This window comes from Gymnogyps californianus, chromosome 1 (genome assembly GCF_018139145.2).
Source record: "Gymnogyps californianus isolate 813 chromosome 1, ASM1813914v2, whole genome shotgun sequence".
NCBI lineage: Eukaryota > Metazoa > Chordata > Aves > Accipitriformes > Cathartidae > Gymnogyps > Gymnogyps californianus.
Genome location: NC_059471.1, coordinates 38,310,119 through 38,325,589, shown reverse-complemented (window position 1 = coordinate 38,325,589; position 15,471 = coordinate 38,310,119). Strand labels below are relative to the sequence as shown.

At 42.3% G+C, this 15,471-nt stretch overlaps 1 protein-coding gene across 1 annotated transcript; it reads left to right on the top strand.

Annotated features, from left to right (window-relative positions):
* The first annotated feature begins 923 nt into the window (after positions 1 to 923).
* PCDH20 (protocadherin 20) lies at positions 924 to 4,888 on the top strand. The gene is made up of 2 exons (XM_050912954.1): positions 924 to 974; positions 2,171 to 4,888. Exons 1-2 carry the CDS (start codon positions 924 to 926, stop codon positions 4,871 to 4,873), a joined length of 2,754 nt encoding a protein of 917 aa, XP_050768911.1. The 3' UTR covers positions 4,874 to 4,888.
* Positions 4,889 to 15,471: the final 10,583 nt, after the last annotated feature.

Sequence of the window (15,471 nt, the reverse complement as noted above, 5' to 3'; positions counted from 1 at the left end):
GAGCCAGTGTAAGGAATGCAGGGCAGGTTAGCTATCCTTTTGATAGTCCAAGATGTTAAGGAAATGTGTAATTGGTCTTGCGCTATCTAAAGTTTCCTGAGTGCTGATAATTTCATGTCTAGCTCTATGGCAGTCTTATAGTCTAGCCAACAGTGACTGGAGACTATAAAATGAGAGCACATAGTTTTCTGCCGCAGGGGACCTTCGGGTTCCTAGCCAGCAGGAAATTGCAGTTGCTGCTCTAATTTGGCAGGACGCGCACCTTCCACCAACCAAACACTCGCAAACTCCTCAAAACACTACTTTCATTTCGTGCAGAGACAAGCCGCTCACTACTCATCAGGGCTCGGCAACGCTCCTCGGACCGAGGCAGCTTTTAATTCTCGCTTTGCCCGCTGACACCCACATCACAACATCTTTCCCCAGAAGAAGGATAAGACGGGGTTTTTTTGGTCGTCCCCCCCACCTTAGTTTCCAGACGGGAGTATCTCCTTCCCCTGGTCCTAGTGCCTCCCGCGCACACACAAACACACACACCCTCACACACACACCCCCCCTCCCCCGTTCCGATGTGGACGCGCCGCTGCGCTCAGCACAGCGCCTGCCTGCCTGCCTGCCTGCCTGCCTGCCTCCGGCGCTGCCGCAGCCTCCGCGGGCGCGCCGCCCGCCACCCCGCCGCCCTCCTTTGCCGTGCCCGTGACTATTGGCTGAGCCCCCCCCCACCCCCCCCGCCTCCCCGGTGGCGGCGGCGCCTTCCCGAGCGGAGGGGGAGTGTCCGGGGCGGTGCGCACAGCCCAGCCCAGCGCGGCGGCGGCGGCGGCGGCGGCGGGGGAATGGGCAGCCGCGGGCAGGAGAGGCGTCGGGCGGGCGGCGGAGCGGGAGGGCTGCTCGGGCGCAGCCGGCGGCGGCAGCGGCGGCCGGGCATGGGGCCCCCGGGCAGTCGGGGCAGCACCACCGCCGGCGGCAGCCTGCAGGTGAGGGCTGGGGCGGCGGGAGGGGAGGCGCCGCGTTCTGCTCCCCCCCCCCCCCCGCCCCGAGCCCGACTTCGCACGCAGCAGCAAAATCGGCAAAAATACCGAACAGCCCAAACCATATATATACATATACGTATATATATATGTTTGTTGTTTGTTTGGTTTTTTTCCCTCCTGGCTCCCATCTCCGCAGATCAGAGCAGCCGTGAAAAGTTTTTTTTTCGTTGCTGCTGCCGACGCGGGTTGTAGCAGAGAGCCGCGAAAAAGGGAAACGGGTGATTAAAAAGGGAGAAGGAGGAAGAATCCCCCGTGGAGACGATGCCCGAAGTTACTTTCGGGGAGCCCGTTTCCATGGTCGGGGGGCTTGGGGACGCGCTTGCCAGCGCGGGCAACTTCCTTCGCGCAGCCCCTCCGCGGCTCCTCTGTGCAAGTCGCATTTTCAGCCGGCAGCCAGAGGGGGACCCCGGCGGGGCTGCGCGGCGGCGTGGGGGGGCCGGGGGGGTCTGTGGTGGCGGGGCGGGAGCCGCCGGCTCCGCGGCCGCGGCGGGGCAGGGACCCGCGCGGGCTGCGGTGCCCGGAGCGCGGCGGTGCGGGGCGCGGGCGGCGGTGCGGGACTCCGCCAGGACCCGCGCGGGATGCGCGGTGCGGGCCGCGGCGCCGCAGGGCCCGTGGGCATGCGGGAAGAACAGGCTTTGAGACGGGGCGGGGGGTGGGGGGAGTGGGGGACGCGTTTCACATTGCTGCTGTGGAAAGGGAAGGAGGCGAGCAAATGTTTGGGGGTGTGCAGGGGGGTGCCCCGGCTTGGGATGTGCTTGCGGTCTCGAGGGTAGGTGCTGCTGGTGAGAAGAGGGGCGAGCTTGAGGGGGTGTGGGGGAGAGAAGAAGTGCTGCTTGGGGCGGGGGGGGGGGGAGGCAGGGTGCCCCTGGGCCATCGCTGGCAGTGCGTGTTTGCTGTGGGGAATGCAGCTGGTGTTGCCTGGAGGGTACAGATGGCGATGCCCTGGAAGTAGCTGCTGTACTGGGGGGAGAAAATGGGGGGGGGGGGGAGAGGGGGGAGGATGGCTTCATGTTGCAGATGCCGCACTCCCTGCTCGCAGTGGTGATGGGGGAGGCAGTGGGCAGGGGGGGCTGCCTCCTTCAACCCCTCCTTCTCTAACACCACGCCCTCCCCACACCCCTGTGCCTCTCTCTCCTCAGCACTTGCTCCTCTTCCTGCTCTTCGTTGGACCTTTCAACTGCTTTGCCAGTTACAGCCGCGCCACCGAGCTCTTCTACAGCCTCAACGAGGGGTTGCCTGCTGGGGTGCTCATTGGCAGCCTGGCCCGTGACCTGCGGCTGCCGACGGCTAGTGGACAGCACCCTGCAGCCCCCCAGCCCCCACTCTCCTTCACTCTGGCCTCCCGTGGCTTGGGGGGACAGTATGTGCAGCTGGACAACCGCTCTGGGGAGCTGCACACCTCGGCCGTGGAGATCGACCGGGAAGCTCTGTGTGTGGAGAGCAGTGGGGCCACCATCCTTGGGGGAGCAGCTGCTGTCTCCTCTTCCTCTTCCTCACCCTCATCTGAGTCATGCCTGCTGCTGCTGGATGTGCTGGTGCTACCACAGGAGTACTTCCGCCTGGTGAAGGTAAAAATTGCTATCCGGGATGTCAACGACAATGCGCCCCGCTTCCCTGTGCCCCACATCCGCCTCTCGGTTCCTGAGAACGCACCTGTGAACACCCGCCTGGCTATCGAGCACCCCGCCCTGGACCCCGACATGGGTACCAATGGTGTCCAGACCTACCGCTTGCGAGATAACTATGGTGTCTTCACCCTGGATGTGGAGGAGAATGAAAGCGGGGAGAGGACTCCATACCTGATTGTTATGGGGGCTCTGGACAGGGAGACACGGGAGGAGTATGTCACAGTTATCGTGGCTGAGGATGGGGGAACTCCTCCGCTCGTGGGCAGTGCCACCCTCACTATTGGCATCAGCGACATCAATGACAACTGCCCACAGTTCAGCGACTCGCAGCTCAACATCACCCTTTATGGGAATTCCAGCCTAGGGACACACGTGGCCACTGTCCACGCGGTAGACGTGGACCTTGGATCCAATGCCCAGATCACCTACTCCTACAGCCAGAAGGTCCCCCAGCCATCCAGAGACTTATTTCATCTGGATGAAAGCACAGGAGCCATCACGCTCTCCAGTAAAGTTGATGGGGACACTCCAGGGCTCCACAGGCTGATCATACTGGGCAACGGTCCTGGTTGTATTCCTGCTGTGATCACAGTGCTAGTGACCATCATCAAAGTCATGATGAGGCCCCCTGAAGTTGTCCCTCGTTTCATAGCCAATGAAGCGGAAGGGGTGGTGTACTTGAAGGAACTGGAGCCTATCAACACACCGATAGCATTTTTTACCATCAAAGACCCTGATGAAAAATACAAAGTCAATTGCTACTTGGATGGTGATGGGCCTTTCCGGCTTTCACCATACAAGCCATACAACAATGAATACCTGTTAGAGACCACAAAGCCTTTGGACTATGAGACACAGCAGCTGTATGAAATCTCTGTAGTTGCATGGAACTCAGAAGGATTTCGTGTTAACAAAATAATCAAAGTACAGGTTCTGGATGACAACGACAACTCACCAGTTTTCTCTCAACAGCTGATAGAATTATCCATTGAGGAAAACAATGTTCCCAATGCTTTCTTGACCAAACTGTATGCTACTGATGCTGACAGCGGAGAAAGAGGGCAAGTGTCCTATTTCTTAGGTCCTGATGCCCCTTCCTATTTTGCTTTAGATAAAACCACAGGAGTTCTTACAGTTTCCACCCAGCTGGACAGAGAAGAAAAAGAGAAATACAGATATACTGTCAAAGCAGTAGATTCTGGGTTCCCTCCAAGAGAATCAATAGCAACTGTCACCATTACTGTATTGGATAAAAATGATAATAGTCCAAGATTTATCAATAAGGATTTCAGCTTTTTTGTGCCAGAAAACTTCCCAGGTTTTGGTGAAATTGGAGTTATAAGTGTCACAGATGCTGATGCAGGGCAAAATGGATGGGTTGCCCTTTCAGTTCTGAATGGAAGTGATATTTTTGTCATAGATACTGGAAAAGGAGTTTTGAGAGCTAAAGTCTCCCTGGACAGGGAACAGCAAAGCTCTTACGTTCTGTGGATTGAAGCAGTTGATGGCGGTGATCCTGCCCTGTCTTCTACAGCAAAAATAACTATCCTTCTTCTGGACATAAATGACAACCCCCCTTTGGTCTTGTTTCCTCAATCTAATATGTCTTATTTGTTGGTCCTTCCTTCTACCCTTCCTGGCTCTCCCATCACTGAGGTTTATGCTGTCGATAAGGACACTGGCATGAATGCAGTCATAGCGTACAGCATCATAGGAAGAAGAGGCCCTCGACCGGAGTCATTTAGGATTGACCCTAAAACTGGTAATATCACCTTAGAAGAGTCACTGATGCAAAATGACTATGGCCTTTATCGGCTGCTTGTAAAAGTTAGTGATCACGGCTATCCAGAACCTCTCCATTCCACTGTCATGGTGAACCTTTTCGTTAATGACACTGTTAGCAATGAGAGCTACATTGAAAGTTTGTTAAGAAAGGAGCCTGATATCAGTATAGAAGAAAAGCAGCCGCAAATATCCATAGAGCCTACACATAAAAAAATGGAGTCAGCATCCTGCATGCCTACCTTGGTAGCTCTGTCAATAATAAGCTTGGGTTCAATCGCTTTAGTAACAGGGATGGGCATTTACATCTGTCTAAGAAAAGGGAAAAAGCATCACAGAGCAGATGAAAACTTGGAAGTACAAATCCCATTAAATGGAAGAATTAACCTGCACATGTTGGAGAAGAAACCAATGGAGATTTCTAACATTTGATGTTCCTTTGTGGATAAATCCAACATCTGAAAAACCTTGGACAACTCTGAAACACCTAGCCGTGGGTTGTATTGACAGAGGTTGCAATGAAGGACTGCTAATTTATAACTTAATAATATTATAATTGTAAATAGCTGTTTACAGTTTTTTAAATTCAAATTCAGTGTACAGCTTTTTTATGAAACCTTAGTAACTAACAGCTAGCACCCTGTCTATAAAAACGTGGATATCATTTGCAGCTTTCATAAATCAATAAGATCAGTGATCGTAAAAAAGGGCAAGGTAAGAGAATTCTTTAAACTCAAGTTTTAAAAGTCTTTTTAACCACAAGAGGGCATCAGATGCTCCTGAGCAGGGAACTGTTCGAGGTACTGTCCATGAGATAAACAGAGAGTATATTTTAAATATATTGGTTTTAATATAAAATACACATTGACATACAGACACTTAACCACAAAAAAAAAAAGTCTGTCCCGATGTATGTATAATTAAAGGAATAAAGACATTAAAATGCACTAGTAATAAAAAAAAAAGAATGTTTATTACCTCACAAGTAAAGCTTATAGGGTAGGATAGAAAAGGCATTAACAAGAAGTGCAATTCCTGTTGAGCAAGAATGCAAGATATTGTAATGAGAATCTGAACCGCTGTGATATATCATCTTTTCATTTGCTCCAGATTTCACCCACATTATCATTTGCTCCAGCAATCTGCTGGTCATTTTTATGGAAAAATTATATTTAATATTTCCTACAGCAAATAGTGACAGAACCCCATGCTCATCCTCGTAAACATGCCAGATGCAAGGAAGCAAGGGAATGGCTAAATCTTTAGTTGTCACAGAAGTGGTGATATTTTTTGTACTTTGAGCAATCTGTCAGTAGTACTCTATCAGTTTGGTTGTGTAATAGATTTTTTCATGTGATACTTCTGAATCTGATCTACCAGATGAAAACAAAAATCGCTTCATATTCTAAGGAATTATAGGGCTTAGTTTATTCTGACTATTGCTCCTTTCTGGATTGGTATTTCATGTGAAAGATCTTGTTTCTGACTTTTGGTGACCATTCCTGGCTCCTTTTCATTGACTTTGATTTTGGATTAGATCCAAAATCTAACTTGTAAGACTGGTGGCATATTTTCTTGATAATTTATTTTTTGCTGTATCCTCTGCAACAAAGCAGCAGGTTTATCGGTGATGTATCACTTTCACTTCATTTTAAGAGCTGAGAACTATCTTTTGTATGATGATTACATCAAATTTCTCTGTGTGAACAAGATAAATTAGTGTTATGCTTAAAACTGATTATTTGATTTCTGGCATCATATGTCTGTAATGTACCAAAAGTGTTTATATGTCTGCAAATTAAAGCTATATATTTTCATAATAACTTTCTCTCTCTCTCTCTCTCCTAGAATTTTAATTATAAAGCCAAATATTATTTTAGTTATAAGAAATGCATATTTCACAGATGCTTGGGTGCTGGCTATCTTGTCTGACGTGTCATAATGCTTCCCCAAATTAGTACACTTCAGAATCATTAATGAGAGTCTCTGCTGTACTTCTTGAAATTACTGGCAAAGACAATTGTATTTCAGCTGATGTAAGCGGGGCGGCAGCTGATACCTGTTTTAAAAGTAGGGAATGCAATTTGAGGCAGTTTTTGATTTTTCTCTCTCTGACTGGCACATTACTTCACCTTGAGCCTATTGAAACGTTGGAGCTTCTTACAGATATTGGTTCTGCTTAGCCCAAGAGTATTAACATAATGCCCAGATTTTGCCATTCTACCTATGAGAAATAGCTGTTTTTTCAAGTTAGAATATTTTCTGTTTATGCATGGTTTCATAGCTGTTTCATGAAAAATTAATTCAGCCTGTCAGAGGTTTGTGGTTAATCACCTTTTTTCATTTATTTTTATATTATTAAAATATGAAAATGGTATGTGTGCCTGAAATGCATTTGTCACAAAGAGACATTGTTTATTATCTCTGAAGAAAAATTACATTAATTCTTCGGAAATGGCTTCAGTATTACAGATGCTCTGTATTGCTGTGGTGGGGAAGCCAGATCCTCTGCATTTTCTTCTTCAGTAAGGAGGCAAGGTAACTGAAAGAAAGACAGGATTCTTTTCATTGCTCTTCTCTTATTATTTGAATTAGCAGTCCAATATCTTCTCAAGACAATTTAAACAGGAGCAAACCGAAGACTTAAGAAATACAATAAAACCATAAACCTGATCCTTCAGTGTGTGTTCATGTGACACTGGGCAGATATTTTTATTCAGGTTTGACAGATACATAGTCTTGAACCTGTTTGATTAAGCTTACTGAGTTTAAATGTGCTGTTCTTGTTGCTTTTTTTTTTTGGTTTGTTTAGTTCAAGCACGTTCCTAATGCGTAATAAAATGTAATGGTATGAGCCTGTTAAAACCAAAGTACTGCTCATGAAGCATTTCGCTCACACAATTTTCTACACATTTAAAGAAAATTGGTTTGAAATCACACCTTCAGCCATACCAGCACCACTACTTGTGAAAAAGACTTTACCCTGAATAATACTTCATAGAGTAAGAGCACATTTTTGCCTTCCTCTGAGTAGTCTTTGGGTAGGTAGTGTCACTGAAGATGGCAAAATATGCAGAGTGAGTTGTTTCTTTTTAAATTCCGTATTTATTATGTGTTACTTAAAAAACATACAGCTGGTAGCAGCAAGTAATCAGTATGATATTTAAGCCTGCAATGTTACGCCTAAGTGATTAAAAAAAACAAAACAGCAATCATAAATTCATAGAACCTGGGAATTTCCTCTCAAAAAAATGCTCTTTTTCAGTGGAAAAATACTTGACACTGGCTATATAGCAAACATTTCTGTGATGTTGCTGTTTCCAAAGTATCCGTTACTGAAATCCCTTTCATGTGAAAACACATTTTTAATGAGTATAACTAAAGTAAATTAGACTCAGATATAAAAGGCCTATTTTATTACCACCTTGTGCAGTGCACTTGCCAAAATAGATGCAAATCTTGTCGACACTGGTAGTTGAGCTGGCACAAAAATAAATGTCTCATTCATTTACAGTATCCATTGAACAATCTTAGAGTTAGTGGGTGCTCTTTGTTCATTTTTATAAAAAATGACATTGTCCTAAGCTTTGTATTGCCAAAGCCTCCTAAACTTGCCATGCAAACACTTTCTCATTAGAATTAACAAATTGAAAAATAAAAGACAAGAAATGGGCAGCAAGCCCAGTGGCAGTGGACAGAGAAAATCAGCTCAGTCTTCTCTTTCTGTTTCATTTTATTCTTTTTAAAAGAACTCTTTGAAGTTACTGTTTTGATGCAAAATTAACCTACCACCTGGCTGAATATCAATAAAGGATGAGATCTGAAAGTGTGGAAGGGGAATTGGAGCACATTGCTCTTTCTTATGTCAAAACTCAGAAAACAATTAATCTTGTGGCCTTTTAAGTCCATTTCTCAGTACCAAGGCTTAAACACGCAACTGTGCCAAAGTCCACTGAGGACAACGTAAAAAGCTCCCACGATCTTAACAGGACGTCCAATGAGGGGTACAGTGTTAGAGCAAAACTTGGCCTCCCTGAAAGCAATGACAAGCCCCTGATTGCTGACTGGGGTTTCATTGTAAGTTTTCTGCCCGCAACTGCTATTTTGGGAAGGTTTCATTAAAACACTCAAACATATGAAGACGTTGGGTGATCCATGACTAGCATTTCACCTCATGGTTCAAATCAATGAACTCTCAGGGAGCAGTGGCCTGCATCACAAAAATACTTTGCAGTTCGGCGTAAGTGGAGATACGCAGCATCTCTGCCGCAAAGAAATCATCAGCTGAATATGCAGAGTGTTTCTTTTCATGATTCAGGTGTATTATCAGAGCCATGCAGGAAGCTGACTGCCGCCTTCCCTGTACCGTGCTTGTCACCAGCTTCTTGCAACCATTAGTTTCTATGTACATTCCTTCTCAGTCATGTAACTTCCAGGGAAAAACAAAGCAAAACAATTAATTATGAAATATTAGCCAGCTGAAATGCAAAACTTTGATTTAGACCACTCTCCTTCAGAGCTGGGGTTTGAGGACCTAAGCACATATCTTCCTTACCAAAATAATTCTATTTTAAAGGAGAAGTCTAGTGAAATTTTAAGTGGAAATAAAGATACTCAGCACCCCCACTTCCTATAGAGTAGGGTCCTATACTTTTTATATGTGTAGTAGTTGCTCAGACAGATAAAATTTCCAGAAATTAGTTTTATGCTTTATTTTAATAGTGTGGGAAATGTTCTGAGGAAACTATTTGAAAACTTCTAACTTACAGGTTCCTAACATGTTGCTCAGAGTTACAAAATTTCAAATGATGGCAACATGTCATAATTTAAAATTTTCTGAGTTAAAGCATGTGCAAAAATACCTGTGCAGGCAGTGTTGCTATTTCCTTTCCAGTCTCCGTACCAGACTGAACCAGCAGATAAGAAGATAAAACTGCCATCTGCATTCTGAGATGGAGGGATTCAAAGATTTTGGCTCACAAACAAATGTAAAGTTAAACAGCTCTGTTTTTCACCTTGTGGACGAGAAAAATACTTTCATTCTTATCACCACAGACTGATAGGCTGCATACTCTTTCTAACATGCTGTATACAAATGTTTCAGTGAGTTCTGCTATATTTTCATTCCAGTTTCATCAAGGAATGAATTTTAAAGGCCAAATTTCAACTCCTAAATATTTCTGATGACAGAGTACTTTGAACAAGTGCTAAGAAAACATCATTCTGCATGAAGAAATATTGAATCATTTATGATGCATTCAGTCATTCATTCCACTGCTTGTGAAAACAAATACATACTTAAGTGTTCAAGTTGCAGGTTTTCATGTTGCTAGCTAATGCTACTGGTAAGTAGTAAGCTTTTAACTGAAATACCTTATATGACATCATTTAAACTGTGTTCAAATTGAGAGGACTTGCATTTTAAGCATCAAGTTGGATGTTGCTCTACTCCCAGCAGCCCTAGCAATGTCAATTCAATCTTCTGTCCTAACTATTTTGTCTTATTTTCCATCTTCAAAGTTTTGGCTAAATATTTGTCTTCAGAGCAAGTCAATGAGGTGAGAAGTCTTACCTCTTTATGCAGAACAGGAGTGACAGCTTGATTCCTCTGCCTGTGTGTCAGCATCTAGTGCTACTTGAGATGCCTTAAGGTATCCCACCTGGCCTCCAGCTGTGAGTCTGGAAGAGTGCAGGCTTTCCATCAATGAACTATCATATCTGCCAGCCCAGTGTGGATGCTTTGGGTATTTTAGGAGGGGTTCATTAAACACCTATGTGTTGAAGTAAGTCTATGATGTGGTTCAGCTCCATATTTACACATCTATGTTGAAATGTCTACAGACAGGTATCGACCAGTGAGCTAGGAGTCTAAGCTTCCACTATAGTCTGTGAGTCTCATCAACACAGTCAGTAGAACTAGAGAGTGCTTCAGCTTGCTCTAAAGTAGTCATTCAGGGCAAGGTTTAGCTGCTCTGAAAATTAATATCAAGTGCTATCTAGAATGCCCTTGAGCATCTCAAACTTCTGCACAGGGCTGTCAGGAAGACTTGTGCCTTCCTAGAGTAGCAGCTAGATGCCAAGAGTGCAAAGCAGAACCTAAAATGACATGAGAAAACTATGGATAGGCATGCATATCCCACTGGTGGTGACACATCAAGTGTATCAACCTCTCAGCTCCACGGAGTAGAGCTTGACAGACTATAATGGGAACATAACACACAGATCATACAGAGACATCTGATCCTTAGCATCAGAGCCAAAAAAAGACCTACAAGTCTAAAATGTAACAACTATCATACCTAACTGATAAGCTCTGAAGCCTAAATTCATCTCATCTGATTTTAGTGATTTAGTGGAGCCATCTGTGCCCTCTGCTGTGATCAGAGAGATAAAGAATCTTTTTTTGCAGGCAATTCAGGTCTTTGGTAAGCACTGGAGTTATTTACTTCTCTCCACTAAGTTTACAGATAACTCAGGGTAGCTAAGATTTTGCTTTGTGTTTCAGTCAAAGAAGAGAAATTTAGGCCATGAAGCGAACTACAGATCACAGTGCTAAGCACTCCCACTAGCATTATGATGCATGGAGTAAAACTGGTGTCTCAGATGGCACCAGAAGAGCCAGCGCGCTGGGGAGGAAGCCACTTGCAGTCAGTGCAGGTACCTGGAGCTCACATGACTTTAAACCTGTCTTTCAAACACTTTGTTATAGGCTGCAAGGCTCCATCCATGTAGGTTTCATTGTCCAAAGGTTCTCATGGCTTTATCCTTTTTTTTTCCTTTTTTTCTCTTGTTATTCCTTTTTTTTTTTCCCCCCTTACCGAAGTATTGTGTGCAAGTCACTCCTATAGAACAGATGTACCTTTGATTTATATGATGGCAGAGCACTCACTGAGGAGGTGAGAAAATTTTGTTATTTTTCAGAGAGTGTTCTCAATTATGTATTTGGAGGGGATGCTAAAACATCTCTTGGTAAGGACACTCTCCAGCCTTCTTTTGGAAACTGAGCTATTGTGTTCAATACAAAGACTCAAATGTCAAAATCTTCTGAGGCTGAGGAGACACAATCATGCATGCCTACTAGAGGAGCATTTCAAGGAACTGGAGATACATGTCCTTGAAATGGTGCTCCAAGCACTTTCAAAACTTTTCTTTAAACAGTCAGTGGGGGTTGAGGCACGGGAAAACCAGGGAAAAGACACTCCTGTGCTCTTCCCTCCATGATGAGCAGCTTCTGGTATTTTAAAAAAAGGAATTTGAAACTTTGAAGCAGTTACCTCATAGATCTTTTTCAGAGGTATTAGTCTCATAGTTCAGAATAATTTCAATCCTATTCTCTTTATTCGTGCTGTAATCTCATTAAAACTGCAATCTCAAGACAGTTATGCGGTAGAAGTTGGTCTTCCACTGCCTAAGGCTCTGTTTTCTGAGGAATGTATTTATAAAGGATCTGGCTGAACAATCAGAGTACAAGGCAGAACTGCTTCTCAGGATGTGTTTTACTTCAGGACACACTGAAGTAGAAAAGAGCAGAAGACAGCAAGAATAAATAAATGCAGTCAAAATGAAAGGGCCCTTTGCAAAGACTGCATGTGGGAAACAAAAAGAAGTGGTCAGAAACAATATAAAGAATTGTTCTGGATCTACTGGGTTTACTGTGTATTATCAGCAGTGTTAATAGTCCCCTTTCAGCAATATCTTGTCCCTTTTCTTAACCTGTAAGGATGAGAGCTTGTTGCAGAGCATTGGGATTTCCTGACACAAAGTACTAACACAAAATACATTAAAAAATGATTCTCATTGTCAGCAGGTCACAGTTGTACAGAGAAATAAAGGCTTTGAGTAGAATATCTTTAAAGTGTCTGTTTCATTATGATAACAGCATTCTCTTTTCATGGTGATTTTCTCTAGTGTTATTATGTTGGGTGCATTCATTTTTGCTAACTCAGGACAAAAAGATCTTATTAGAAACATTTGCATCTTCTCAGCCAAAATAAAAGCTGATACTGTGACATAATGTTTCCAGTGAATGCTGTTAATGAAATGAGATCTTTTTTGTGACAATACACAAATAGCAGACATGCTTCTGTGCTCACTTTCCTAAAATGCACAATGATAAGCTAACCTTCCTCTTCATCTTTATAAACAGAATAAACATTTCATTACAGTAGGAAGAAGAGGGTTCTGATATACCACTGTGTTAACACAGTGTAGATCCTGTAGATGTTTTCTACTGAAATATATTCAAATGGCTGCTTTGCATATCTATCTAGAAGTCATCTATGTGTTTTGAGGGTCTTTTTTTTTTCTTTATAAGTCATAAGAGAAAAGCAAAGGCCACACAGTTGTATTGGTGTTCTCTTTTATTTATTTCTGTTTATGAAGCTAAGTTTAGCTGAGTTGAAAACACAAGAATGCTCATCTTTAACTGGCTTTTCTTTGAATTTGAATTTAATTTTCAGAAACATCATATATAAGGTTATGCACCTAAATGGTAGATATGTGAATATCTGAAAAAGCGATAAAGGAAGCAAGCATGCAGGAAAAAGAAATGTTTTGGAGTATAATTCAATCTTGAAAGTTCAACATAACGTAACTAATGTGTTAAGCTCCTCAAGGATGTTTTTCAGTACGCTCAGACACAATGAAAACAATTCAGTACCTTCAGCTGTATGTACTTAGGACACATCCTCAGAGTCTTTGCTGCAGTCCTTTCAGGAGGTGAGTGGCCTCATCTCTACTAATGTAAATCCAGTTTAAAAGTGTTCAAGTGTTCATATTAAACTATAGTTTAATATGCAAAAATCAAATAGCCAACATTGTCCATGCCCATTACAGCTGCTCTGAAGACATCAAAAATGAAATGTTAAAGGGTCAGAATATTTTTATTGATTGTAAATGACATTTTCTATTACCTTTGATATTGAAACTCTTTCAACATCTATCCAACAGTAATTTCATTTGACAGAATGCATTGGACAAATAGCTTAATCAACAACATTTTGATCACTCACAAAATGTTGGAACAAAATCCCCAAGATATTTTTTTGCACAATTTTAGCTTTTGAAATAAAAAAGTTACATTATTAAAAAGCAATACTTTTTTTGCCTGTTATTATCAACTATGATACGGCATCGTAAGGGAATTACAGAGCATTCAAAGATTTTTCTCTTAATATGTCTTTCATAGTCTTTGCTAGTATATAGTGGTTTTCCAAATACACTTTTAAATTTTGGCTTGAAATTTCATGAAATTAAAAACTACTGAAGGCAGTGATTTAAATTTTAGCAACATCCAGAAATACCAAGTCATGAGTGATTCCCAGCTCAGATTCATGCAACCTAAACTTCAGGCATCTGTATAAACAAGTTAGGAGTACACACACATAAGATGGCTTCTCTAGTCAAGGCAACTCTAGAAGCGGCTTATTGGGAATGTAGATGGCTTATGAGAGTGTCTGCATTGCTCCCAATTCACTCTAGAAAGACATTACAGCAGACCCCTCGCAAAGGTACCTCAGTTAAATACCTCAAATTAAATAGAGTGAATCTAGACTATGTACTAGAACAAGAGACAGCCAAGTATCATATTTCCCTTTCCCAGTTACAGTGGATGGGAAGCACTCCTAAAGTGTTGCAGTGTATAAAACCTCTATACGCATTGAGACAACTTCCTTTTCTTTTCCAAGTATGGAAGTTTTTGTGTGTGTGGTTTTTTTTTACTTTAATCTTTGTAAGTGTGGAAGCAAATTTCTTTGAAGTGATGGGGACAGCTGCATTTGACTGAACTGACACGTTTTTTGCTGTGTCACTTGCTGTTTGTAAAAATGAAAAGCCACAAATCTTAAAAAGAATGAAATATAGCAGACATAGAGGCAATGAAAGGAGTCTCTTTCCTAGTCTGTCTTCCCGAGTCTGCAGGTGATAGATTGCAGTGTGCTGAGTATGCAGTTCTTCGATGGAAATTGTATGTGTGATAAGAAATGCTGTGTGGGAATGACAAAACCAGTATGTGAAAATATGCAGAAGGGAAGTGAAAAAAATTCCTTCTAGCCTAATAAAAATACACAGATTCCTGGTAAGATTTTGAACTGTTGCATGGGTCAAATAATTAGAGAATCATTACCTCTTCAGTAAATATCAGAAAGTCACAGGCAAAATTAAGTAAGCCCTTTTACTTTGAAGGTAAAGACTATTCAGAAATAATTTACTTGAATTCAGGATACTTTTGAATTGAGTGCTCTACAAGATGACCTGGGTGAAAAAAACAATTTGATATGTGAAATCTGTCTTCACAAGACATGCAATTTTTACAAACTGTTTTCAGATAATGATTGACAATAACACTGTAAAATTGAAAAATTTTACACAGTGTTATGGGGTTTTAGTCACTTTCCATCAACTTTAAGGAACTAAAAAAATAAAAAGACTAGCATAGTAAACAATTTGAACTATCTGAAATGTATTAAAGACAATAAAAGGAAGTGTAAGACCCTTTTGAGCACATCCTCTAAGGGTCAAACTCAAATTGCCTATTAGAAATACTAATATGCATTAAGCTATATTTCATTGAAATTTGGACACATGATTATCTTATAAGACGTTTTTAAGAAGCCATTAATAATTTTTTTTGAACCAGATACCCCCTCCCCCCAAAAAAGAAAGAAAAAATGAAAGGAAATAAATATGTGAAAGAATGCCAAGAAATCAGATGTAGCTAGGAGCAACAAAACAGGTTGCTGTACTAGTAAAAAATAAACAAAAAGAGTAGAGAGTATCAGCAGAAATTAAAATAGACAAGGTACCAAAACCTATCAGGTGAACAAGTGTTGGTAAAATGAAGCAGGAAAATAAAAAACTTAAAGTTTTTAAGAATTCATGTGTAAGTAAAAAAAAAAAAAAGTCCAAAAATTATACACCCAAATGCATGTGGATTTTTTTTTTCCCTCTAGCTTATAGAACTGCCACCTATGCCTCTGAGTGATTGTCACTTTAATTCCAGGTGTTCTGTATATCAGTTCATTAATGTGTTC

Coding starts and splice junctions, on each gene's coding strand:
- PCDH20 (XM_050912954.1), top strand. CDS start 924: ATGGGGCCCCCGGGCAGTCGGGGCAGCACCACCGCCGGCGGCAGCCTG. Junction 975..2,170: donor CCGCCGGCGGCAGCCTGCAG/GTGAGGGCTGGG, acceptor CTCTCTCCTCAG/CACTTGCTCCTCTTCCTGCT.